The 26,282-nt window shown below is 39.1% G+C and overlaps 1 protein-coding gene across 1 annotated transcript in view; it reads right to left on the bottom strand.

Annotated features, from left to right (window-relative positions):
• MACO1 (macoilin 1) overlaps window positions 1-18,237 on the bottom strand; it is a 51,770-nt gene extending 33,533 nt beyond the window's left edge. Inside the window, exons 1-3 of the mRNA XM_039854946.1 lie at window positions 17,954-18,237; window positions 4,389-4,530; window positions 2,967-3,093 (exon numbers count right to left, since the gene is read on the bottom strand). Of these exons, the coding sequence (XP_039710880.1) occupies window positions 2,967-3,093; window positions 4,389-4,530; window positions 17,954-18,033 (349 nt within the window). The 5' untranslated portion in view covers window positions 18,034-18,237. The remainder of the gene's footprint in view (window positions 1-2,966; window positions 3,094-4,388; window positions 4,531-17,953) is intronic.
• Window positions 18,238-26,282: the final 8,045 nt, after the last annotated feature.

The raw sequence follows: 26,282 nt of genomic DNA, 5'->3' as shown, positions 1-26,282 counted from the left end.
ATCAACAGGGAACTGCTTAATTTTGGTAAATTATATAATAAAACATGATGCAGTTTTCAAAAGAATGAAGCCTTGTACTAACATGAAATGATATGTAAAAAAATAAGTTCTTAAGAATGAGTTACATCACAAAGAAATGTTTTTGACATTACTGTCCAAAAAAATTTTTTCTTAACTACAAGCCCGTATTCCTTTTGTAATTAAAAACAATTTTCAAGGGAGGAAAAAGCAACTTGCAACAAATAAATAAGATGCAAATGATGGGATAATTTTCATTGGTTTTATAATCAAAATCTGCAGGCTAGGTCTATCTTTGTCAGAACATGACTGAAAATGGGGTATTTTATAAAGATGGACTATACAGGCACAAGGTCCAGTAACTGTGAAAAGAGCGCCTTTGAAACTGTATAAGGCAAACAAGTTACAGAAGAGAGGAGGGAAAAATCAGTGATTGAAGGACTTTTTGCTAAGGATCTTTGGGATGAAACAAAAGAAAAATCGTAGCATCTTAGAAAGATCATTTAGTTCCATTTCCTCATTTTATTGAAGATTAAAGTGAGGCCCAGAGTTTATGCAAATTGGGTCCAAGTTTACAGAGATAATACTGAGTCTACTTCTAAGGAGTACCCAAGTCCCCTTAGACCTCTTCCATAAAGAAGGAAAACACTCTAAGCTCTGTGAAGGCAGCTAATAGCCTCAATTATTCTTACAGGTTTAACATACAGAAAAAAGGGGTATTTTCATACAATGTAGGAAGACACACAGCAACCTTTGGGATAATGCACCTTCAAATTCATTTTAAAATGCGTTTCCAAAAATTTGTATTCTCTACTCCCTATATTAATTTCTAAAGTTATTATAAACATAAGCAGCACATTACAGAATAGAAACATGTGAACAAAATACCTGTTATTTCTAAATTTATCAAATAATAAAACCATGTTGAAAATATTTTTGAAGTGTAATAGTCATATTGTACATACAGTAAGTAGCCTATGAGTAGTTTTTTCCCCTCTTAACATCAAGTTAAAAAAGTTTATGATATAATATTGTCACTCTCTTGTGGCAATATTTAATTTCATCAATCATTCCTAATATTCTTAAGGAAGAATTTTAAATTTTAACAACTGCAAGAGAAATTAATCCCAAGTTATATAAACTGCACTCGTATTTGTTGGGCCCAGTAAGAACACAAAGTTTGTTTTGTTTATTTGAACACTAATCATTCCAAATTAAAACATACTTCACAGCTTAGCTATTCCAACAAATATTTCTGAACCTAGAGCTAAAAAGAGATCAGTATCATTTATGACATTAGCTTCACTGCTGTCCTGAACTCGTCACCCATTGAACTCGTTCCCAATAGGTTCTATTAATAGTCCTATGAGTAGTTTTTTCACAACTACTAAGACATTATTAAAGTAATTTAGGGAATCATTACAGTTCATCAGAGTCAAAGATTATCTGAGCTGGAAATCTCCCTTAAACATTATCTAGATTACTCCATTTTCATATGACAAAGAAGAAACTGAGACCTAGAGAGAGTGACAAGTGTAAACGGCAACTCACTTAAAACTGAAGCCCCAAACAAGGAAATCAAGTAAAAATTGGTATGTAGAAAAATCACTTTAACTAGAGGAAAGAGACTAAGGAACCGTCATGCCAGCTTATAAGTGAAGAAAGATATGACAGAGTGCTAAAGATGGAGAAAACCATGCTCATAGCGAATACTTTAAACAACAGAGCTGAACTGTGTTTTCCACTTGGGCTGGCATCATCCTCTTAGCACCTCCGAGAGGATGAATATTGCTCCAGGGATCCTTTATTAGCTGGTGCTCCCTCAGGGTCAAGATCCTATAGGCTGCAGCTGGGCCTAAGAATCAAGTTTCAAGTATCTTTGCAGACAAGTGTAACAATCTGAGAGCCATCCTCACAGCCCCATGCATCCTACGTCCAAGTTTTCACAATGGACCTGAGCTGTCAAAACATCTCATTTCACCTTAGTTTGAAATAGAAGTACAGCTCTAAGAAGAAAGGAGTAGATTGTGTAGCTCCACTCAAGTCAGGAAATAGCTGCAACAGTACATTTTGGTTAAGAGAACCACTAAGAACTAGGGAGATCAGAATGGCGACGTACTCAAAAAACATACAAGGAGGAGCTGACAAAACCAGAGGTGTCTTGCCTATAGAAAAGAAAACTTGAGAGGACATGACAGTGTTTTTAACTCTAAAGTAATGTTAATGTGGATGGGACGTTACACTTACTCAGTGTGGCTCTAATGCAGGGGAGTCTAATGTTTGGCCTTGAGGCATGGTCTCTAGGCCTCCTGAAATTTTAAGGAAAAGTTTTGTACATTCCCATATATTTTTGTGGGGAAAGCCTCTTTACAGCCTCTAAGAGATCAGCAAGCCCCCCAAAAGTCAAGAGCTGCTGGGTCAAAAGTGAAAGGAGGAAAATTTGGGCTGTGAGAAAGAACTTTCTATTACAGCTGCCCAAAAGCAACAGTAGTAAGTTCCTCGTCACTGCAGATTTTCAGTCAGAGATTAAGCCACCATGTGCCAGGGATGCTGTGGGGATTCTTGTACCAAATAAGGCTTCAACTAAATGACCTCTGACTTTCTTTCAATGCTGAAACTCCAAGAACATTTTTCCTATTTGGAACATGGTTGTCTTCAAGTCTCCCTAAATAGAAATTACTTCAACTTTTTAAAAAAATGGATATCTTCATGATGAGAGTGGTAACTAAAATGTCTACAATTGAGAAATCAAATCATAAAGGCTTAAACTTTTGATTCAATAATAAAAAAAGATAAAAATATTTTAAAGGTATATTATAATCTATTAGGAAAAGGCAACTTTAAAATGTCTACATTAAACTCAACTCTAAATAATTTATTCAAAGAAATCACATTTAAAAAGTCTGAATCTAAGATTTCTACCCATCTAGGAAACCATTAAGACTTACCTGTGTGCCATACGTACTGAACCCATACGTATGTGCTAGCAGCAAAAAAAAGCCATTGTATGGGGATGAACAGCAGGCATATTATATTTGATGTGAATGCTACACAAACAAAAAACACTGAGAAGGCCTAAAGGGAAAAACGAAACAAAATAAAAAACACATCTTAGAACCTGCTATTTTCAAATAGAGATTATTAAATGTATGTTGTACAAAATCTCTGAAACTGCCATGCAATAATAACTACAGAGCAAATTACAACAGAAAATTTTAAACATTTAGAATCAACCATATAAGTAGTGATTAATTTAACAATAAAAGAGTAATTCTATTTATGCTCTCAAATCATGAAGAACTAGACCAGAACAAATTAAGGTTGGTTCACAATGAGTTCACTTGGACTCCACAGGTAGGTTAGCTAAAAGAACTAGATTTTAACACAGAAAAGGCTCCTCTCTCATCACAATACATTCCTACAGAGCCTCATTCTTAAAGGGTAGGCTACTGAAGCACAGATGAACCATAATAGTAATAAGAATTATGCTGATGTTAATAATTTTAATAATGCAGTCTTCCTTTGCCTATTACTATTAAGACATGAGCTCAAAACCATCTTTTCAAGGCATGGTCTCTGAGACGCTTTTAGTGGGTCTTCTAGGTCAAAACTATTTTCATAATAACACTTAGATATTATCTGCCTTTTCCATATACATTCACTCAGGATTATGGTGGCGTTTCCTGAAGGTACATATGTGATATTACAAAAGACTGAGTTCCGAAGCAGATATGAAAATCCAGCTGTCTTCCATTAAGCCACACATATAAATTTGCAAAACTGTAGTCAATCTTCTAAGTTCTTTGTTTTGGAAAACAGTTATTTTTCATTAAAATATGTAATTTGTATTAACAGGTAATGAATTTGTTATTGTTATTTTTAAGTGAATTAATAAAGACACTTTTAAATTTCTAATATAGTAAATATGGATAGACGTAACCCACATAAATAAAAGCTCTTTGGAGTCCTCAATAATTTTTAAGAGTGTAAAGGGGTTCTGAGAACAAAAAGTTTGGAAACCACTGCTCTAACTCTAACCTAATCGCTAACATAGTGATACTTTAGAAATATTTCATAGTAGAACTAGGCAATTATTCCTTCACTACTCTGCCTCCCTCCCAAAGTCCTCCCTCTTTCCCTTTCTTTTCACTGGAATGACTGAGAAGGAAGGAGTATGATTTGATCCGTGGGTTTAGACAAAATAGCCTTGGAGGCCCAGTTTCAGTCCACGGGCCCTGCTTAGCTCAATAAGTTACCTAAGTATTGCTAATAAAATCTATTTTAAATTATTTCATTATCAGTTATTGAAGATTTTCTTTAAAGGTTTATTAAATTCATTATACTTGAAAAGCATGTATTAATAAACCTACCAGTCCCTGGTATCTGAAGGAATCATAGACGCTTCTGATGAAGAGCCAAAATGGCCACAGGTATTCAAATCTGAACTCCAGGACAAAATCTGCCAGGAGGACAAGTGCCCACACCACCAGAAATTTCAGGTATAAAAATGTACTGCAAAATATGAAAATAAAAAAATTAATTCAAGATCATTCGTGAAGAACTAGAAAAAGAAAAATGCACTGTCTTGTTTAAAAGAGACAAAAAATTATATTCACTACATCAAGAAAACAATGGAGATAAAGGACAGAGGAACACGACCGTGGCCCACCAAAATGGTAAAGCTCTGGTATCCATTCTGAGACCCGCCACTATTGGAATAAGATGACCAAGTATGCTTAATTCCATTTAACATGAGAAACAAAGTTAAATTGTACCACTATTTAAAAACGTGCTACGTGTCTGACTTCAAAATACTACAACATTCTCAAAATTATAGCTTTCAAGATGTTCTTCATTAGAAGAAAATGTCACAGTTGAAAGGCTTCAAATTTACCGTTTCCCCATCCCTCTACATCTGTTTAAAGTCTTTGAAATGCCTGATGCACATCCTTACATGCTTGAAGAAATTTTTTCCCTTGTCTCCTCTTGCCTCTCTGTGTAGTATTCATCTGCATTAACCAAATAAAAAACAAATGACTTCTCCAAATAGAAACTAACTTAGGAAGCAGATGCCAATCACTACTAAGGGTTATGAGGGCACAAAAATGTACATAGAGAAAAAGCCCTAGAGCATTCCAGCCTTGCTCTGGCTGAGATGCAAATATGAGCTCTCAATTCCCTCTGGACTTGTGTTAAATAGAAGCACACTTTGACAAGCCAGTCACAACAAATATCTAACCACCACAGTAGCTCAAAACAAGGTACGGGTGTGGATTTAAAAATATATATATTTTTTATATAATCTAAAAGTCCATTCTTCTATTTCATTAATTAAATAATAGATAATAGAAGTCTTCGTATTCTACCTACTAATAAGCCCCTAATTCTATGTCCTTAACCTGATCAATTCTGGAGCAGGTTAATTTTTTTTTTTTTAAAGTTTTCTAAGATACACAGGTTGGAGATATCTAAAATTCATTTTGACTTGGGCTAGAACCTTGCATGGTGTTTTGCAATACAAATATTCCAATACTGATGTGATTCAATTAGCTGTTTGAATATATACTAGCAACAACAAAATCAAGACTTCTAATAATTTTGAAATAAAATAAGGTACAAAAAGATATATATTTGTGGGGGAAACAACAAAGGCCGGAGATCCAGCATTGAGGATTTTTCCTGTGCCCTCTGAAGCCACAGAGGTAAAAGATGTCAAGGACAGACACATATGACCTTCAATGATACAGTATCATAATGATATACATAATTTGCAACTAGGGTCAATGTCTAACACTAATTGTTGGTAGAACTCTTTGGACTTGATAATAAGTTTCGAATAAGAGGTTTGCTGTAGAACTGAGAAACCCAAGGCAAACCAGAAGAACACAGGTTTGAATCCTAAATCCTACCTTTTAGTTTCATTTCACTAGTCCTATTAGCCAGATGAGGATGGGGCCCTCATTCTTACTTATTAAATGCCATCACTGGTCCACTGGAAAGCAAGGCATATTTTATTAGAAAGAACTGAGTCATGCAAGCATTCAGGAACACAAATCTAGTTTGCAACTAGATTTCCAAGCTGCTTGGCTTTAAAACTGAAAGGTTTTCTTTCTTTGTTTCTAGAATTGTTTCTAGGTTTTAAAGAAATAGCAGCCCCCTATCCATGTTTCTAAGGCATTTAAGAAATGGCATGGAAATGTATTTACTTCTCTGATGAATCTTTTTTTCCCATAGAGCTGCCTCTGGAATGTATATGAATGAGACGTGGTGGGTACCTCATCATGTCTAGTTATTACCATTCCCTAGGTAGAGAAGGGACAGTACCACCAACTGCTCTCTGCCTCAAATGCTCTCAAGGCATTGCAGGATCCCAGTCTAGCTGGCAACATTCTGTTTCACTATTTAGACAGCATTATCCAAAGAATGGCAGCCTGTTGAATACTTTTTAATAAGTTGACCATTTAAACCTAAGGCAATACAAAAACGATCATCTTTAATATAGTGACTGCTCTTGAATTCTGTAACTTCAAGGGTATTCCCTTTTACAAATTTCATTTCTTTTCAAACAACTACTCTCGTACCTTTGATGTTCCTTGACACCCAGTTCTGAGTCACAGTTTAGAAGTACAGTTATCTAAGGAAACTTGATCTTTCACAAACATATGCCATACCCTCAGCTTTCCTCAGTCTCCCTCTTTAGGTGGGCCTGCGTCTAAAAAAAAAAAATCAAGAAGCAATCTAATTAACAAAGTTGATTCTACTCTAGGCTAGTCTTAAATTCTATTGATCCCATCTTACAGGGTTTACAAAAGTTTAGACAGTTGCTTGATTCAGGATTCTCTTAGCCTTCTTTATCAGTAAATTATGCCTACTATCCTTCTTTAGGTACATGTGCAAAAGTTGAAAGACAAGTATCCTAAAATAACTGCTCATCACTGTAGACACCCTAGTTCCTTTCCTTCCATGTTCTGAAGGTCATAAGATTTTGCCAAATTCAAAGAAATGACATCTAAAGGGGGAGAAAAGGAGATAGGGTTTTAAGCCATTATAACATTCCAAAATATTTCTCTTAAACCATGAAGAAAATATGATTAAATGTAAAATATTTTTATATATACAGTTCACAATGACTTATGTCTACTTCACGTTACTATAATTCTCTGATCCAAATAAATTTACTAAGAACTATAAAACATCTTAAACAAAAACTTAAAAGCATAACTGCAGCTGAAAGATATTTCCCATAATAATATATTAAAACAAGGACAGACCAATAATGTCTTTTGACCATCTTGTAAGTTTCTATTCTGGGTGCCAGCGAAATGAAAAAGAGACACGCGCAATTATTAGGCCTAATAGTGGTATTCATTCAAAGTGGATATCAGCTATAAGACTCCTTCTTCCACCCCCATTCTATTCCTGCCTTTGCCATTTACGATCGCTTTTTACCTGAATCTATTTAGCAGTACCCTCCCTCTATGGATTAATCGTCTATGATTAATGAAAAGTAGTACTGAACATTCTTCTTTTTCCAAGTAGAGTGCACCTTCCCTCTAGTATCTCTAGCTACTTGTCACTTAGACCATTTTCTGGAGGCCATATAATTACCACGGGGTGGCCATCAATCCTCAGTACCTGACCTTTTCCCTAGGCAGACTAATGTCCATTTAGTTTACTTGGTCCTCAGCACAGAAATGACTCTGTGGAACATTTCATTGGCTGTGCTAGTGGCCATCTATCTCAAACCTTAGCTTTCCTGTCCTCTCTGTAACAGTAACTGTGAACTGCTTTTATCTTTCAGCATGTAGTGTGATACTTCTTGCACCAAACTGCTTTCTTTTCTGTTATCAAACACCTCTCACTATTGGACATTACCTCTAGAATATTTATCCAGCCTCTTGTCCAGTTGGTATTCCTACTTAAGTCTTATTATGTCATTAGAGTTTTGCTACTCGAAGTGTGGTCCGTGGACCAATGGCATCGGCATCATGTATGAGCGTTTTAGAAAAGGAGTAAGTATTTCAGGGCCCACCCAGGCCTATTTAATCTAAGTCTGCATTTTAATCAGATTCCGAGACCAACTGTATATATTTTAAAACCCGAGAAGTACTGGTCTATAATTTAAACCTCACTGTCATGGAATTTCCACCGAATTCCACAATGTCTCAGAAAGAAGATAATGATCTATTCAGGTAATCAGTACTTATCTCCAAACTGTTAGTTGTCCTTCCTTCAACTGGGATCATTCAAATTGTTCAGGGTTGATTCTTACATTTTTCTACATTTCTCTCTGACTCACGGACAAGATCCCTACACCTAAGTATTATTTAAACTAAATGAGGCCCACTTTCATTACTACTCACTCATCTTTCAGCAGACAGCATGAACATCACTTCCTCAAAAAAGCCCTCCCTGGCCCCAAAGCAAACACAGTTACTCCACTGTATGCTTACAAAGCATCCTGTGCCATAAAAATATTTAGTCAAAATTATAACTAAATAATATTCTGTATGATTAACTGCTTAAATGTGAAGTCCACAAGAACAAAGGAGCTGTCCATTTTATTCCCTGTTTTATCCTCAGTGCCAAGCACAGCACCTTGCACACTGTGGGAGTCTAACAAATATTTGCTGAACGAATGACCTGCAATGCACAAGAGTGTTTAGGACCAACAGGAGGGCTTTTGCCAAAGTACACACTTACAATGCAGGTAGAAGGAGAGATGGTGTTCAGGTGACTGGGAAGGATATGTGAACAAAGCAACATCAACAAAGATAACAAATACAGATTCTGCCTGAAGGATTACCAAGCACCTCCGAATCCTTTCTGATTGTTCTTGTTAGGAAAAATAAACCAAATCAGCCTTTGCCCTGGGTGCCAGACTATCACTCCATTCGGCCTACCTGCCACTAGCTCTGTCTACAGTAGGGTTTCTCAAAGTGTCTTCTATTAAGCCTGACAGTAAAGAAATCTGCACAAAATGTAAAACTACATGGCTCTTCTCATGGATTTATTATTGTTACTTTAAAATGAACAAGTAATCACTTAAAATTTTTGTCTTAATTTCTGATACAAGAAATATTGATAGATATAACCCATATAAACCAAAGCTCGTTGGGATTCTCAATCATTTTAAGAGTGTAAAGAGGTCCCAAGACCAAAAAAAAAAAATTGAGAAACGGTGGACTACAGAAAGTTGTACATGAGACTCATGATAAAATGAGCCAGAACCAGTGCTGCATTCTGCAACTCCATCCTTGTGGAAAATCCAGAAAAGGGGAGTAGCTCGAGAAGACCTAAGCCATTCCATATTTCTGTTTTATATGTTAGGCCTCCTGCAGACTGCGAGAGAACCTTTCTAGAGTCGATTACACACACACACACAGACACACACACACAGACACACACAAACTTACACATATATACACACACGCAGCCACTGCAATAACAAATCTAACAGTATGAAATATGCCCAATTTAAAAAAAAACAAACAAACCTAGAATGGAGATCACTAAAAAAAAGATTTTAAGAACTGTGTAGTATAGTGATTTTATAAAGGACTATGTAGACTTCAGAGATATCAAGGACAGGTACTGTACCCAAACGCAACTGGCGAGTTTGGAGCTTTAGAATTTCTGCTTCAAAAACACTTTCAACAGTGTGGACTCTACAGAGTTTGGGATGGTGAGAGGTTAAGAAGCACATTAAGAGAAAGAAAACAACCCACAGGCCCTAAAATAACTGTGTTAATGTTGTATAAACATGAGAAATTTATAAACAAATCAAGTATTATGCTTTGTATCTTCAATAATATCATCTACCTAACCATATCTTACATTTATATCACACATGTAACTTTTCCAAATGCTTTCATATTAATTATCTCATTTTAGCCTTACAATTGTGAAATAGGCAGGGTAGTTATTACCATTTTATAGGAAAGAAACCTGAGGAACAGGGAACTAATAGGCTGCAGGGCACTGCTGAAAGAGCACAGAAATGGGAGTTAGGAGACAGCAAAGAACAGAGTGAATTCCATGTGGATGCTGTGTTGCTGCTAAAAAACATTAATTTCTATGTAAAGAAATACACAAGAGATTAAGTGACGAGAAAAGCCAAGAAACTTTTATGTAAAATAGAATCCTAGTTTTGTTAAGAAAGAGATATACACATTTACTTGTATATAAAAAAAAAGAGAGAACTATACTTAATAAATGATATAACAGAGCAGGACTCCATCCCAGAGCAGGAATACTAAGGATTTTGACATTATACATATACAGTGTCATATTGCTTTAGTTTTTTTATAACGAGTATGTTACTTTTATTTTTTAATTCATTTTGAAATCATTTTAGACTTACAGAAAAGTTGCACAAATAGTACAAAGAATTCCCTTATATCTTTCACCCAGATTTCACAAATGATAAAAACATTTCATCGAGTTTGTTATTATTCTCCCTATATACGTATACATATTATTTTTTCCCAAACCATTTGAATATAATTTGTAGACATAATGCCCCTTTACTCCTAAATTTCTTGAAAACAAGGACAGTCTCTTATATAACCATAGCACAATTTTCAGAATCAGAAAATTAGCAGTGATACAGTACTATTATGTGATCTATAGACCTAATTCAAATATTGGTAATTATCTCACTAATGTCCTTGATAGCAATAGACAGACAAACAAACAGAAAGACCAACAGACAGAAAAACAGATCAATCAATCAATCCTGGTCCAGGTTCATATCTTGCATTGTCGTCATGTCTACATTGATTTTTTTAAAAAGAGAGATTCTCATTTTGAGAAGGAAAAAGGTTAATGGCCTTGCATAAGACACTCTTGGTACCTGCTGCTTCACCTGAAAACTGAAGATGATGACATTTTCCCTACAGAGAGTCTGAAAGAATCATGAGTTATTACACATAAACACCATTCAGAAAGGATGAAGTTGAATAATACAGTAAAACAAGAGGACAGATTCTGGGGTTAGATACATATGGGTCTCTATCAAGTAACTTAACCTCCAGCAACCTTGGTTTTCTCTCTGTGAAACCAAAGCTAATACCCTTACTGAAACTAAATAAGAGAATGAAGATAAAAATGTAATAACAATAGTAGTAACAACAAATAACTTTTTAAGCAATTCTTCTGTGTCAGGCCCTGTGCTAAATATTTTATGTGACTTATCTCAGTTAATCTTATAATAATCCTATAAAATAGGTGATATTATTTATTATCCTCATTTTACAGATGAACAAACTAAGGGTTAAAGTAGGTTAATGACCTGTTCAAGATCATACAACTAGTGTCAAGAACATTATTCGTACCCAAATTTACATGACTTTAGAGCCCATGTGCTTCTCCATCACACTGGACTTTTGTCATCTCACATTAGGTGCTCAATAAATATTATTTTCCTTCTTTATATCTCTTCCTTCACACATATTTGTTATATAATTCTTTAATTTTCCAAGAGAATCAAGTTTTGAAAAAATGAGCAGATGTAATTTATGAAAGGATAAACCCTCAGTATTTTAACTCATGAAGTATGATTTTGTAAACAATTTGTAAACACACTATGAAACTCTGCAGAAAAATACTGTAAGTTAAATGTTCTTTACAGAAATAACAAATGGCACAAAAGACAGGAAAACTCAAGACTGCTTTCCAACAATATTCACACTTCCAGAATGGTCACTATGATTGAAAAACAAATAATTTAAAAAAAAAAAGACAACTCCTTTTTTTAAAGTCAGAAACATAACGAACCATGAGGTATAGCTTGTCAAGTCTAGAAAAAATACAAGAAAATAATATTTATTACATCTTAAAAAGACTCCAGCCTGTATTTCTCTCATCTGAGACAGGATTTTTGTATGACCATGAACATGGTATTCATTCTCACTAGAGTTCCAGTGTCCTTGTTACAAGACAGGCAAAGTACTGACGTTAGTACTAAGGAACTTAGCTGGTTTTAAAAAGTGTTTTTGAAGATGAACAAAGTAATAATACAATTTAAAAACAGGGAGATTATTTCTAGCCACCTCTCCTGTGCTGGGTAGGAAACAGATCCCAAACAGCTCACATGAATTAGTAATTTCTACTGATACACCTAGAGTAAATTAGTTGCACCATTTCAATCCATAAAACTTCTGAAAAATAAAAGACAATAGAAGAGATGGGGTGAGGGATAAATTACTTCTGATGTCACAAGCTCATGACTCAATGTGAGCACATGGTCCTTAAAGGCAGCACAGGAAAAAATACAAAGAAATGAAGTCCATTGCTATGAAAAGGTATAGGGATTACAGGCATTTTAGAAGGCTGATGAGCTGTCAATCTGATGTCAGGTAAATAAAATGCCAAAGTAAAGATATAAAGCCTCAATGAATATACTCTAACAGTTGATTACATTTTTTGAAAGTTCCCATTACTAGGATGCATGTGCCTGAAGGTGAGACACCTTGAGCAAATAGTCACTCCTCAGGTACTTGAAGAAATCCATGATGGAAAAAAAATAGTCCAGCAAAGAATATGTGTTTTTACTGTTGGTATGTACCATTACACTCATGCAGCTTGTTGAGCAGACAACTTCTTTTTCTTCTGGACCCATTTCTTGAAAAGGATCCAAGTAAAATAAGTACAACCAAATCTAGTAAGCCTAGAGAATAAAGTAATCAGTATATTTAAAGAACACACTAAATTTCATCAGGAAAAGTAACCCAATTACAGTATTTCACTTTGAGGTCTTAACTATGTTGGTAAAATTTCTATCTCACCGTCCAGACTCTGTAAGATACACTCTACAAGTTATATCTTGTTATATGCTCTTAAGTGTTAGCTGGATGGTAGGTTAGAAAATGACAAAATAGAGCAAAACACACACACACACTTATAAAACTCCAAAGGGTTAATATTAGTGAGGAGATCTGGGAGAAATGGTCAAAGAAAAAGACTCTGGAAATATAAATGCTTATAGAATATGAATTGGGTCCACCATATATAAGGCATATAACAAGAAAGTGAAAAAAACTATTAAGTTATTAAGCCTACCATGAAAATCAATCTCTAAATCTAGAGAGGTTCAAGAAAGGCCATAAGGAATCAATGTGAAGAAAAAGGAGAGTATCACTGATAGAGCAGGAAGCTTTTAAGCAAATGATCTGAAATAGATTACGTTCTCTCCTTTCCCTGCCTCAACTCTTAGCAGTAATTTAAAGGGATTTTCAAAACATCTAGTGAAACTAAACTTCCAAGAGTGCTCAGAAAAGAAGAATCATAAACGAAAGTTGGAGGAAAGTACTTTTTTTCTTTTTTAAGATAATACACTACTAGCAAAAATTAAGTACAAAATTCTAGTGTGGCAGATTTGTTTAAATGTATTTCGTAGAAACTACAAAGAAAAGGGTTTAACTAAACACCTCACTGGAAAGGTTAATGAAAACATTTCAATTTTCCACTGTACCAAATTTATCACTTTTATGTCAGGTCCAGCACTGTTGAAGTTAAAGCCTACCAAGATTATCAAAATGCTTTTAGGCTGTGAGGTTGCAACATTGGTATCTGGGGTTTCAGTTGCAGAACACATGTACAATCAAGGAAGCCAAGGGTCATGCCAGCCTGCAGAAACTTAATAAGCATAGCCCAAAGTAGTCCAAAACTAGGCTTAGGAAACATCATTAAGGAGGCAGGAAACAGTAAAGTGAAATCTTTACTGGAGACAAGATTATTTAGACAAGAGTCTGAAAAAGGAAATTAAGAAGCTGAGAAAGATGTAAATTTTCTAGGCCCGAAAACTCTTCTCTGAAAGAAAGATGAAAAAAGATATATACGCAAGAGAAGTCCTGAGTCCTCAGTCCTAGTTTTAAGGCATCAACTGTAAAAATGTAAGAGTCAGGTACAGCAGTATTGCACTGCCTAAGCTTTAGGCAACATGTTACAAGCAGAAGCCAGCATGATGACAGGAAGTATTCATAAATTCACAAGTGAAGAGGTGCTTCCTTCAACCACCAGTAACAAAGATATAAAATAGTTTCCTGAAGCTTAAAATACACACCTTACTTAAAATTTTTATTATACTTACTAAGGTAAGTAACAATTTTAACTGCAGAGACTTTAAACATCAATGTTTCTGCATCTGTCTTCTACTTACCACATCTTATCTCCTCATCTTCCTATTATCAGTAATTCTCAGGTGTAAGGGAGTGAGGAGTATGTCAAGGTAAAAGGTAGGTGAATCACACAGAATCCCCTTAAGGCTTTTAAAAACTACACAGCACTCTAGCCCCATCTCACCTGGAGAATCACTGCATGTAATTAGATATTACTGTTGGGAGTGTCTGGTGCCTGTGTGAAGGCAGACACAGGGGAGAGAATCACTGCCTTAAAACCAAGGACCTCTGAAATGTAATAGTTAACAGGAATTATTCATTTTACTTTCTCTTACTAATAACTTTTGTTCATAACTTCCAAAGTACTTTCATATCTGTCTCATTTGAGTTAGAAAATACTCCCTCACTTAGTGTCTACTTCATAAAGTGGCACAGGGCAAAATAAAGCTGTTAATGTATCAGGTGAACCAGTAAAACAGCAAACGAAAATTTAATTCAACACAAATATTTTTTACTTGAACAGAACTCAAAGTTCTTTAGAACCTCAAAGCCACTGTACGAATTTAAGAGGAAATTATTATGGCCTACTAGACTATAAACTCTTTGAAGATAAGGAACTATGTCTTATCCTGTATCTTCCATAATTCCCTGAACAATGCAGGTTCTTAAATGCGTAGAATTGATTAGCTTATAGTCATTTACTTATTATTTCACTCTCTCGACATTTATTAAGCACTGAATTCCTACTCTTTGTCAGGTTCTATGTTGGCTCAGATTTTTTTTTAAATGACACTGAATTTTATATAAATGTCAATTATATAAAAGAAAATGATCACCACTCCTGTTTCCCTTCTCTCGTTCTTGATTAGCTTGACTGAAATAACATATTTCTATACATTTCAATTTTCGAATGTAGCTAACATGAATATAATGTCTAAATCCCATTTTCCTTCTACCTTGCCCCTGAAATAGAATTCTATCACAGCCATTATTCTGACAATAATGGTATCATTTGACAATCACCTCAGTCACAGTTGCTGGACTAGAGCCCATAATTAAAAGCATATCAGCAACAGGATTTTTCCAACAGGACCAAGCAGCAACTAACCCTTGTTTTGACTACTCAACTTTTGTTTATAGTTGTACCAAATCTTTCCTGACTCCTGAAAGAATAAGCCAAACATGGGATAACACCATGGCAAAAAATATTTGTATAGCATGCTAGAATTTATAGTGTTTCACAAACTCCTTTGGTCCTCAAAACTCATTCAACAGATGAGAGAACTGGAGATCAAAGCTGTGGATGCTCAGTCTGTCCAAAGTGGCAGAGCTAGGATTCTGAGTCTGAAGCTACGTCTCCTGATGCCCTCAGTCTAGTGCTCTCTTCACCACAGCTGCCTCTTGGCTATGCCAAAGCTCAGAAAGTTGTACAGACTGGGAACATGAAAATAGTCCATGAAAGGTTATGCTGTGAAAAAGTGGACAATAGTTGTCAAAACTGTCAACAGAGCCTCAGAAAAAAACCCAAAGCTCTCTGTTTAATGAGACCCAAATTGGCCAGATGTTGAAGAACAAAATGGGCAATAGATGGTATGAAAAATGATTTAGTATAGACTTAAATGTGATGACGAACAGAAATTTGATATTCACAAATTCTCAAATACTACAATTTATAATAAGCCCATTCTGTTTGCTTTAAAAATGATTAAAATTTTTCTAAATCTATTTTTAAAAACAATTGGAAAAAAAAACTATGATCTTGTTCTTCGATCTATTACTCCATAATATAAACTAAGAAACAGATAACTGAAATGTTCATTTGATACATGATGCTCCAACAGAAAAGATAGGTAAAAATACATTTAGGTATTTTATTAACTTTAAATTTAAACAATGCCAGAGGAAAACAAATAGATTTGAGAGCTGAAGTATTGTTGGTTTCTTAAAAATTTACAGGTGAAATACTAAATTACTTGCATGAAGTATTTAATTAATCTTTAGTATAATTCAAATTCCAAAAGACCATCAGTAAAATAATCTTCATTAGTCAACGAATTCACTTCTTCACATTGATTCAGATCGACTGAATCGTTACAATGGGGCAGGTACCAAACTGGGCATATTTGTTCAAATACAAAAAGAAGTTGAAATACAACAGAAGACATGTAAACAAAATGGGATTCCCAATCTTTTTGCTATAAATGGAGGTACATCATCATATGTTACTGCAAATAGCAGCAATTCAAATGCCACAGTTGTCCTTGGTCTACCAACTCTGTTTTACATATTTTTTTCTATTCTTGTGCCACTATTAATATTTAGTTGTCCAAATCTTTTTCAATAGCCAGGAAAAAGCCTGTTTTATTCGAGAATTACAGCGTGCGTAACTTGAAGAGACCTCTCCCCCAATCCTTTAAATCCATAGGAAAATTTTTTTTCTTCTACAGTTTTATTGAAAACGGTAAGGTATGATTGATTCAGTATAGATTTTGTTCTGTTTTACTCACTGCTTTACTCTGGCTAGAACAGAGCCTGGCACATAGTGGATATATCTGTTAAATGAATGAATTATTCCTATGATCTATAGCTCATTACATAAGAAAATATACAAGAACTTTTTACTTTGACTTCTTAATGCTTTTAAACTTGAAATAAAAAAAAACCCTCAATGTTTACAACAGTCAGCTGCTTGTGAAAAGCAATCATTCCATACGTGGAAACAGCAGCATGTGTAAGGTTATGCTAAGACAGCTTGGGTGTCATCAGCTACCTCACATATTTCTTTAAGTCCCACAGCTAAAAGCTAAATTGTAAAACGCCACGAGGACTCAGTTAAGCCTATACCCACATGCTGAGAATTCTCCTTTGTAAACTAATTACCTCTCCATCGAAATAATTTCTTTATCAAGACAAGTACCACTTAGAATTAACAGTCTAAGAAGAACCAAAAAATAACAGTCGTACATAAATTCTGCTTAGGTAAGCTGTGATTGTCACTAAGTTGCCCGATGAACCTGTTGTCCTTCTCCCCCCTCAGAGCAGTGAATTCAATATCTATTCAAAGACACACCGCTTTTCTTTTGGAGGGAAAAAGAAATTGCGAATTTAGAGAGAATTCTTTTGAAAAGGTTGGAAGAAAATCATCCGCTTGTAATTGTCAAAATAATGTTTGTTGAGAAAATGATGATCAGCTACTTTTGAGTCTGGAGCGGGGCCACAGGGTATGATTTGGGGGTATTGGCTTCATCCCTCGGTGTCAAGTTTGAGATCCCACAAAAGAAGTAGATGGCAAAATAATGGGCAACGTGGCCACCTGCCGGGTTTCCCAGGGGTCGGCGGAGTCAGTGTCTGCTCCCAACTTTGTCAGCCTTTCCACCCAGTGCATATGGTCCTCGAGCCTCCCGGCTCAGGCCCCCGACTCCCAAACCAGAGCGGGACTAGGGTGGCCAGCGGAGGCCCGCCCGCCCCGTGAGCAGATCTAGGAGTCGGCGGCGCTGGCTGGGGGATGCGGGTGGGGAGGGGGCGCGCTGCCCCTCCCCCCGGAGGGGCCCCGGCTCTCCCAACGGCGGCGCGGCGGCTCCCTTAGACCGCGCCCGCTGCGCCCTCCCAGCCCCGCCAGCGGCCCTCGGCCACATCCCGCGCCCCCGGGGCGGACCCCCGGCGGGCAGGCTAGGGCTCCCAGTGCAGCGCTCCTCCGGAGAGCCCCTGGCGCGGGCGTGCGGCCTAGTCGGGGTTACATAACGGGGCCGGGCCCCTCCGGAGCGACTGGGGGCCGCAGGGCCCAGGCCGGCGGAGGCGCGGACGCTGCCGCTCACCTGCCGTAGATGCCCTCGGTGATCCGGTTCCGCTTTAGGGGGCGGCGGAGCTTACTGCAGTCGGCGTTCCGCCGCTTCATCCTCCCGCTGGGGGGCCGGGTGCCGCCGCCGCCGTCTCTCACCTCCGCCGCCGCCGCCGCCGGCCCTCCCCGCGTCGGGCCTGGATTCTACCCCTGGGGCCAGTCACACAGACATGGAGCCAGCACCCGGGGGGAGGGGGTTGGTTAGGGAGGGGGGGCTCAGAGCCTCCTCCGCCTTCGGAAACAAAGAAATGACAATTCCGGGGCCCGCCCGCCCCAGCACCAGCCAGCCTCCTGACCCGCCTCCCCGGCTCCGAAGGACGGCCCTCGGGACCAATCGAAGGCGCCGCTATGCCGCTACTGACCAATCCCAGGGCCCGCTGAGGCAAAACGGACTCTAGGACCCGCCTCTTTGAAGGACAGAAAAATGCGCCAATCATTATGGTGTCTGGGCCGGTGCCTGGGCCAATCAGAAAGGATTTAAATAGAGGCTTATAAATAGGCCCTATAAATATAACAAATTATATTATGCCTTGTTGCGAAGGTACACTTCATTATTATGGTTTATTAATGAGTTTCACTGTATTATAATCCATACTAGAGCATACTGTACTATTTTCATTGTAGGCTATCACTAGCATCAATGAAATCGGGAGGCCTGGGTTTGCGGCATGTGCCGTTTCTGCATGACATGTGCTTCAGTCAGTCGTGTCATTATGTAAGGGGTTCGCAGCATCTTCCCCATGCGAGAGGCTGTGGGGGCAGCGCCGGGGACTTTGCCTGCGAATCCCGGAGAGCTCGGCCAGGCCGGTCGCGTCAGCGCGCGACGGGGGTATGAATGACAAAGCAAACCCCCCCACATACACACACGCACAGCCTGCCAGCTTCCCGCGACGTGGTGACAGCACGGCGGCCAATCGGAGGAGCGCGGGGCGGGGCCATTTCGGTCCCGCCCCCTGGACGTGTCACGGGGGCGGAGCCGTGGGTGCGCGCGACGTCACGCGAGGCTCCTGGCGGCATGTGGGTGGTGCAGTTGGGGCTCCACGTCCGCAGGTCGGGCTGGGCTGCGGGTTCGTGGATACCCCGCCTGCTGGACAAGGCGAGCGTCGGCGTAGGAGGCGTGTCTGCCCCGGGGCCTCGGGGAGTAAAGGCTAGGCTGGAGGCTGCTTGGCAGGGGCTGGGCCTTCAAAGAGCCAGCGACCCTTCTGACCTGACACTCCTATAGCTCGGGTTTTGTGCCAGGCACCATGCTGAGTGCTTTACATGTATTTGTTCATTTACTCCTCATTACTCCCCTGCAACATAGGTATGGCAAAATTACTACTAGAAAAGACAGCAACGAGTGTTTTCAAGAGAAAAGGAATGTATGTCATTAAAGAAAACGGAAGATGTAAGGTCACTGGAAGGAAAAAACACTCAACCATCTAATCACCTTAACTACTGTTAGTATTATATATTTTTTCTTTTCTGTTTCCCCCATGGGTAATATTACTATTACTGTTGTTATTATGGTGATGATAATATTTTGTTTTCTTTATTTAACATAAGCTTTTTTACGTGTTATTATGTCCCTAAATATTTCTGATGGTTGCAGAATCTCCTATCAAGTGGCTATACCAACTTAACCACTCACCAAAAATGGGACTGTTAGGTCTTCCAGCACATTTGTTAAAATTGCAGGAAGTAGATGGTATCTTGTTTTGTCTTGAGATAGGTAGACTTCCCTGCCCTTTGATCACCCCCTTAATCAACGTCCACTCCAAGGAAAAACCTGTAATTTATACCAAATGCATAGTCCTCAATCGCTGCTCTGTGTTACTTTATCCTGCTCACACACCTTTAGAGTTCTCCCAGTACCTGAAAGAGAAAACCCGTTCTCTTTATTATGGCATCCAGAGCTGATTACAATGGAGACCCACTCTCCTTTTCCAGGCCTACCTAGGCAAGCAATCCTTATCTACTCAAATCCTCAAACCCAGTACAACCTTATCTTCCCTCCTTCCTCCCTTTGCTCCCACATAGAGTATCTCCATCAGTATTGCTCTTAATGTGTGGTTTCTTGGGTGAGGCATATCCATCCACCTAGTCAAAAAGCTTCTTGGGGTTTGGATTCATACCCTGTATAGATGCAGTTTAGGAAAATGGCATGCATACCTCCTTTTTCAGACTAGGATTGAAATTCCAGCTTAGCCACTTACTAGCTTGGGCAAGTTACAGAATCTCTCAGAGACTCTGTTCAGGTATGTTTTAAGGCTTCCAGGATAATAAACTTTCAGGGCCGGACATGCAAGTAACAGCAAGTAATTACTGTTAACAGGATACTTGTTTTTCATCCCTCACCTCTACTCCAGCATGTTGATAAAGTGGTACTGGGTGGCCAAGGGTAAACTCTGATCTCAAACTTTCACCAAGGCTGCCCATCATTGTGAAAGGATCGGAATGAAATGCTCTGCTTAGAGCAGCAAAAAGGCAGATTGGTTTATGGAAGAGGACACAGGCAGGACCTAATTCACCATGACTGGAGGCCTGATGGCATTAGAAAGGACAGGTACATGGTGAGATCCTGGCTCCAGACTTCATGGGGATCCCAGGTCTGAGTAGCCCTCATCTTCATGACTGCAAGGTTTCAGATCACCTGGGCCAGAGACTGACAGCAAACTCCGTGAGGTTAGGGGCTGTATCCGTGGTCCTTTTTTACTCCCTGCTGTGTCCCTGTTATCTAGAACTGTGTCATAGTACACTGTGGAATGGATAGTTGAGTAGTCCAGAGAAAAGATGAGAGAGGCACCGGGGACACATGCCAGCTTTCTGGAGCTCACCGGAGCTCATGTAGGTTCCTGGCAGGGCATTCCATGCTGTGGCAGAAGTGTGGAATCACTGGGAACCATTGGAGCATGTGGCTAAGTGTTACTATTGTGCATAAGGCTATGGTGGAGTAGAGAAGAAGCAGAGAGAATCTCAAGGAGATGGCCCAAGAAGAAGCAATCTGGAGGTCTGGGTTCAAGTCCTAATTCAGATGCCAGCTCACTGGTGTCCTTAGTTGAGTCAACTGCCTACCCTGTGCTAAGATCCCTTCTGGAGACACTTCAAGCCCTATGTTTAGAAACAGGCCATGTTAGTTCCATTTTACAGATGAGAAAACTGAGGCTCAGAGAAAATAAAGTCATGCAATTGGTATGGTAGAGCAATTTAGCTCAAGGCACAAGCTGAGCAAGACCAAACCTTGATGCTATAGGTACATGTTCTAGTACCTGTAAATGGCTATTGATGATTAGGGTTGTTGATCTGGTGATTGGCTGGAGTAGGATAATGGGAGCGACTTCCTTGCCAAGAGTCCAAGGACAAGCTACAGCAAGACCGCCCTTCTCCATTCCCTTCTCTCTCACTCCTCCGGCCCCAGCTGGACCCTCTCTTTTCCTGGCCCGCCCTAGCCTAAGCCCCTTTGGCTCTAGCCTAGTGCCAACCTTTCCCCTCTGAGCTCTGAAATGGCCCTTTGGGATCCTAAGGGTACAGAACTGGGTTGAAATGAGGCAGGCCTCCTGCCTTCCACAGAGCCCCCCAGCTCAGGGGAAAGAAATCATTCGCTCTCATTCAAAAGACCAAGAGTCAGACAGGAATTCAGGGCTGTCCTTCCTCTTTTCCTGGGACCTTCTGACAGCCAAGGGGTTGGGATTTGCACTTGAGCTTCAGACGAGCTTAGAATAGCTCAGAATAGCCTAAGAGGGATCGTCACACCCTGTTTCACAAATGAGAAAATTGCATTCCCACCTCTTTCAGCAGCTTGGATTCCCTCAAGCCCACAAGGCAGGGCTGGCCCAGCTGTCTTGAGCTTTGTTCCTCCCCCACAAGAGTCACAAAAAAGTCCAGACATTGGGATGGCCACCTCTTATGCTTATACATGTATGTGTAGCCCCCAGAGAATCCTGTTAGTGGAAGATGATCATTGTAGTGTTTAGAAATAACCCAGATATCTCACAAAAGGGGTTGTTCAAACAAATGATCATATATCCTTACCATGGAAGCAGTGTAGCCTGGACAATGATGACACAGTATTTACTGTGTGCAGTCATTGCTCTAAGTACCATGTACATTTTGACCTAATTCTCACAACAACCCTATGAGGTAGCGATTATTACCAACACCATATTACAGGTGAGAAAACTGTGGAATAGAGCAGTTAAGTCATTTGCCTAAGGTCACACAATAAGTGATAGAGCTAGGATTCAAATCCAGGCAGTCCGATGTCAGAGCCTGGGCTCTTAGCCGCATGCTATAGTATTATGGAATGATGTTCCTGGCTTAGAAACTGCTAATGATATACTGTTCATGAAAAAAGCAAGTTACCAAACATGTGCTATATAATCCCAAGTATGTGCTATATAATCCCAGTTTTGTAGGGAAAAAATAAGACATAAATTCATATGAATAGAAAAAAACCTGAAAGCATATATACACAAAGTAGAGTAGGTTTTTGGAGATGTTGAAATCACAGGCGTTTTATGTAAGCTTTATGCGCCTCTGTGTTTTCAAAGTTTTCTATAGTAAATATGCCAAGCTTGTACAATAATAATAATTACTAATTTATGGAACATTTTCTGTACATCTGACACTTTATGTGCACTTATTTAATTTTCACAAGCACCCTATGAGATTGACACCGATTTTCTCCACTTTACAAATGAAACAGACTCAGAGATACTGATCGTCTTACTGAAAGTCACACAGCAGAGGTAGGATTTGAACCCATGTTGCTTGACTCCAAAGCTCATGTTTGTTAAATTATTAAATAATTAGCTTAGCTACATTTTAAACAGGCATGCCCAGAGAAGGATCACACTCTTGGTGTGGACAAGCTTCTAGAAAGGAAATGGAGAGACTACCTAACCTCCTTGGTCACTGCCTGTGACTGGGTTTTACAATGCTTGACTGAGGTGAATGAGTATTCTCATAGAGTCCTGTTTTTACAGAAAATGCCTCATTACATGTGGAAGCTACAGTCTCTTTGATTTGATTCATCACACCTGGAGGAAGCCTGGCCATTCAGACCAGGATGCCACAGTCATAGCACCATGTGGTCACTTTCATTTCATTTCTCTCTTTTTTTTTTTTCGATAGTGAGGATTTCTTTAAAAAGGGGCAAAACTCAAAACATTAAAGAATTTGACTGCATTAAACTTCCGTATGACAAAAGATGCCATTAAAAAATCATATACAAGCCATAGACTATAGGAAGATATTCAAATGCATTTAACCAACAAAGAATTAGTATCTGAATGTATAAGTGCTCTTACATATTCATGAGAAAAAGACAAACAGTGCAATAGAAAAATAAGCAAATAGTGTGAATTGACAATTCACAAAAGGGAAAGTTGCATGGCCAAGAGCATCCTTCTTATCCACCAGAAAAGCTCAACTTCACTAGTAATTGAGGAAATGACAACTAATACAAAAATGAGATACTCCAAACTGACTACATTCACAAAAATTAAAGGCGCTGACAGTACACACCTTTTTATTGTCCACCTTCGTTTCTATAACATAGGTGCCAAGCATATTCTCACATTTGATAATCCTGTGAGGAAAGCAGAGCAGCTCATCTTATTTGACTTATAAAGAAATTGAGACTGCGGGTGGTTTAGCAAGTGGAAGGCAGAATCATAAAGTAGTTAACAGCACAAGCTATGGCATCAGAAGGATGTGGGTTGGGTCCCAGCTCTGCCATTTACTAGCTATGTGACTTTGGGTACTCGTATCATCTCTCTGACCAGCAGTTTCCACATTTGCAAAACAGAAGTGATGATGCCTATACTTACAGGCTTGAGGGGAAAAGTAAATGCAATAATGTATGCAAAAGTCTTGGTCCAGTGCTTGGCATTCCAGAAATGGCAGCGCTTTAGTCATTTAACAAATATTTTTTGAGCACCTACTATGGATGGACTGAGCACCAGGAGCTGAGGATACAACAGTCAAAGGTCCCTGTTCTCCTGGTGCTTGGATCTGATATCTGGTGGGAGGAGTATTTCAGGCAGAGAGGACAGCAGGTGCACACAGTGCTTTTTTCCCCAACATTTTATTATGGAAGATTTCAAACGTATAGAAAAAATGTTGAAAAAAAAGTTGAAAGATACGTTTGGTGAAAAGTCATTCACCTCCCACCTAGATTCAACAAATAATATTTAACTATATTTATTTTATGACACATCTGCCCTAGATCCCCTATGCTTTTTTGTACCAGGTGACCTGCCTTAAAGATCTGCAGGCAGACTACGTGGAACTGTAGTCAGAAAACAGGGGTCTTTTGCATGAGTCAGAGGGGAAGAGAGAAAACTCCTCTTTGAACAAATCCGTTGGAAGAGGCCAACTGCGGGGAATGGAGGTCAGGGGTGGGGATGGGCAGAGACCACAGTTGTCAAGCAGCCAGTCAGACTGCCTGGCTTTAAATCCCAGCTCTACTGCTTACTAGCCCTGTGACCCTGGGCAAGTCACTTGATCTTTCTGCACCTCAGTTTCCTAGTTTGTAACATAAGGCTAATAAGTACTCACCTCACAGGGTCATTAACTGAGTTTGTATGTGTAAAGTGCCTAGAACAGTTCTGGGCAATGGTTGGTGCTTAGTAAATGTTAGCTCTGGAAAATATCTTAAGCAAAAGTAACCAGTATTAGTGGTTTGCAACCAATTTTCCCCCTACGCACACATTAACATATTGTTGTTATTTTACAAAAGTGGGAACATATTGTACACACTGTTCTGTAACTTGCTTTTTCACCAAATAGTATATCCTCTGTGCCACTTTTGATATATCTTAAAAGCATTTTCCTCTGGATTTTTCTGCCTGTGTTCACAACCATCATATTAGTGGCAAGTAGTTTACTTAACCGCTCTTCTACTAGTGGACGTTTAGGTTATTCTAAGTTTTTTCCTTCTATAAATAAATCTGTGCTAAGCAAGAAGAGTGAGTGATGCCAACTGATTGTGTGATCTTCTGTCTTACCTTCTTCATCTAAAAACAAAGTGACAAATCCTACCAGGTGATTAAAATTTCCTAGGATCCACATATGAATCAGTTCTAAGACATCTCTGACAAGTAATCATCAGTTTCTGCTTGCATTCCTCTAGTGACAGGATGCTCACTACCTAATAGGCAGCCTGATTCATTGGGCAGCTGTAGTGGTCAATGAAGAATCCACTCATGTTGGGCCAAAATCTGCCTCCCTGAAACTCTTAGACTAGTTTTATTCTCTGGAGTTCCACAAATTCAGTCCATACTCAGTGGCCAATGGCTGAGGCCAGCATAGAAGGTAAGGAAACTTCCTTCCTTCTTTCCTCCCTTTTTCCCTCCCTCCCTTTCTTGATACTTATTATATATCAGACCTGCTAGGCACATGGATGTAGGCCATAGGAGAAGTTAGCTGCAGGGTCAGAACTAGATCACAGGTGCCCTAAATCCCATTTTAGGGGACTATCTACAACTGTGGGATGAGGGTGCTGAGGCTGGTGGCCTTTCTTAAAGGCACTGTAGTGTTCATGCCCCGGGCAGAGTCAAGGGCTGTTCTGTGATGAGGTGACCAGAGCCTAGGACTAGATCAGGACTTTCGCCAGGTTTTAACTGGAGCTGGATCTAAGCCTCCTTTCTCTTTTCTCCACCTTTCCTTAAAGGTTTAGAAACAAGTGGATTTAAATACAGATTCAAATATAAATAATTTCACCTGTGTAACTCTGAGGAGGTCTCTGTGAGGCCTGTCTGTATCCTCCCCAGGGCTTAGTACTGTTCTTTGCTTTCATTCATCCACTAATTCATTCTCATTCAACACATCTTTATTAAAAGCTCACTGCAAGCCCTCTCTGACAGTGGTAAGGTTTCAAAGAGAAATTTTGCAAACCCAAAGCACCTTCTGAGCCTCAGTTTCCCCCTTTGTAAAGTAGAAGTGTCGATCCACTCTCTACCTTTCTTGCAAGAATATGGTGAGGGTAAACTAAAGGAATGAATGAAAGATTCTTATGTTTGGGTGCAGAGTGAATGAATGTCCTCTTTTAAACTGAGCACAGTCCCTGTCCTATAGTAGGAATGAAGCAACTACTTGTTGAATGAAGAAATGAATGATGGAATGAATGAACGGATGTTGAAATAAATGCATTTCTTCCCCTCTTTGTCATAGTCCCTCTGTTCCTGTGTTAACTCCATAGGCAGGACAGCAGAGCCAGCCTTGCAGCTTGAGATAAGGCCTTTGGCGGGTGTCTCCTCATCACTCATTGGAGTGGATGTGGGGACAGAAGGGTGATGCCTGGTGCAGTGGAACCGCCGAACAGA

This window comes from Pteropus medius, unplaced genomic scaffold (assembly GCF_902729225.1).
Source record: "Pteropus medius unplaced genomic scaffold, Ma_sr-lr_union100, whole genome shotgun sequence".
NCBI classification, from domain to species: domain Eukaryota; kingdom Metazoa; phylum Chordata; class Mammalia; order Chiroptera; family Pteropodidae; genus Pteropus; species Pteropus medius.
This window is presented reverse-complemented; position numbering and strand designations above follow the sequence as displayed.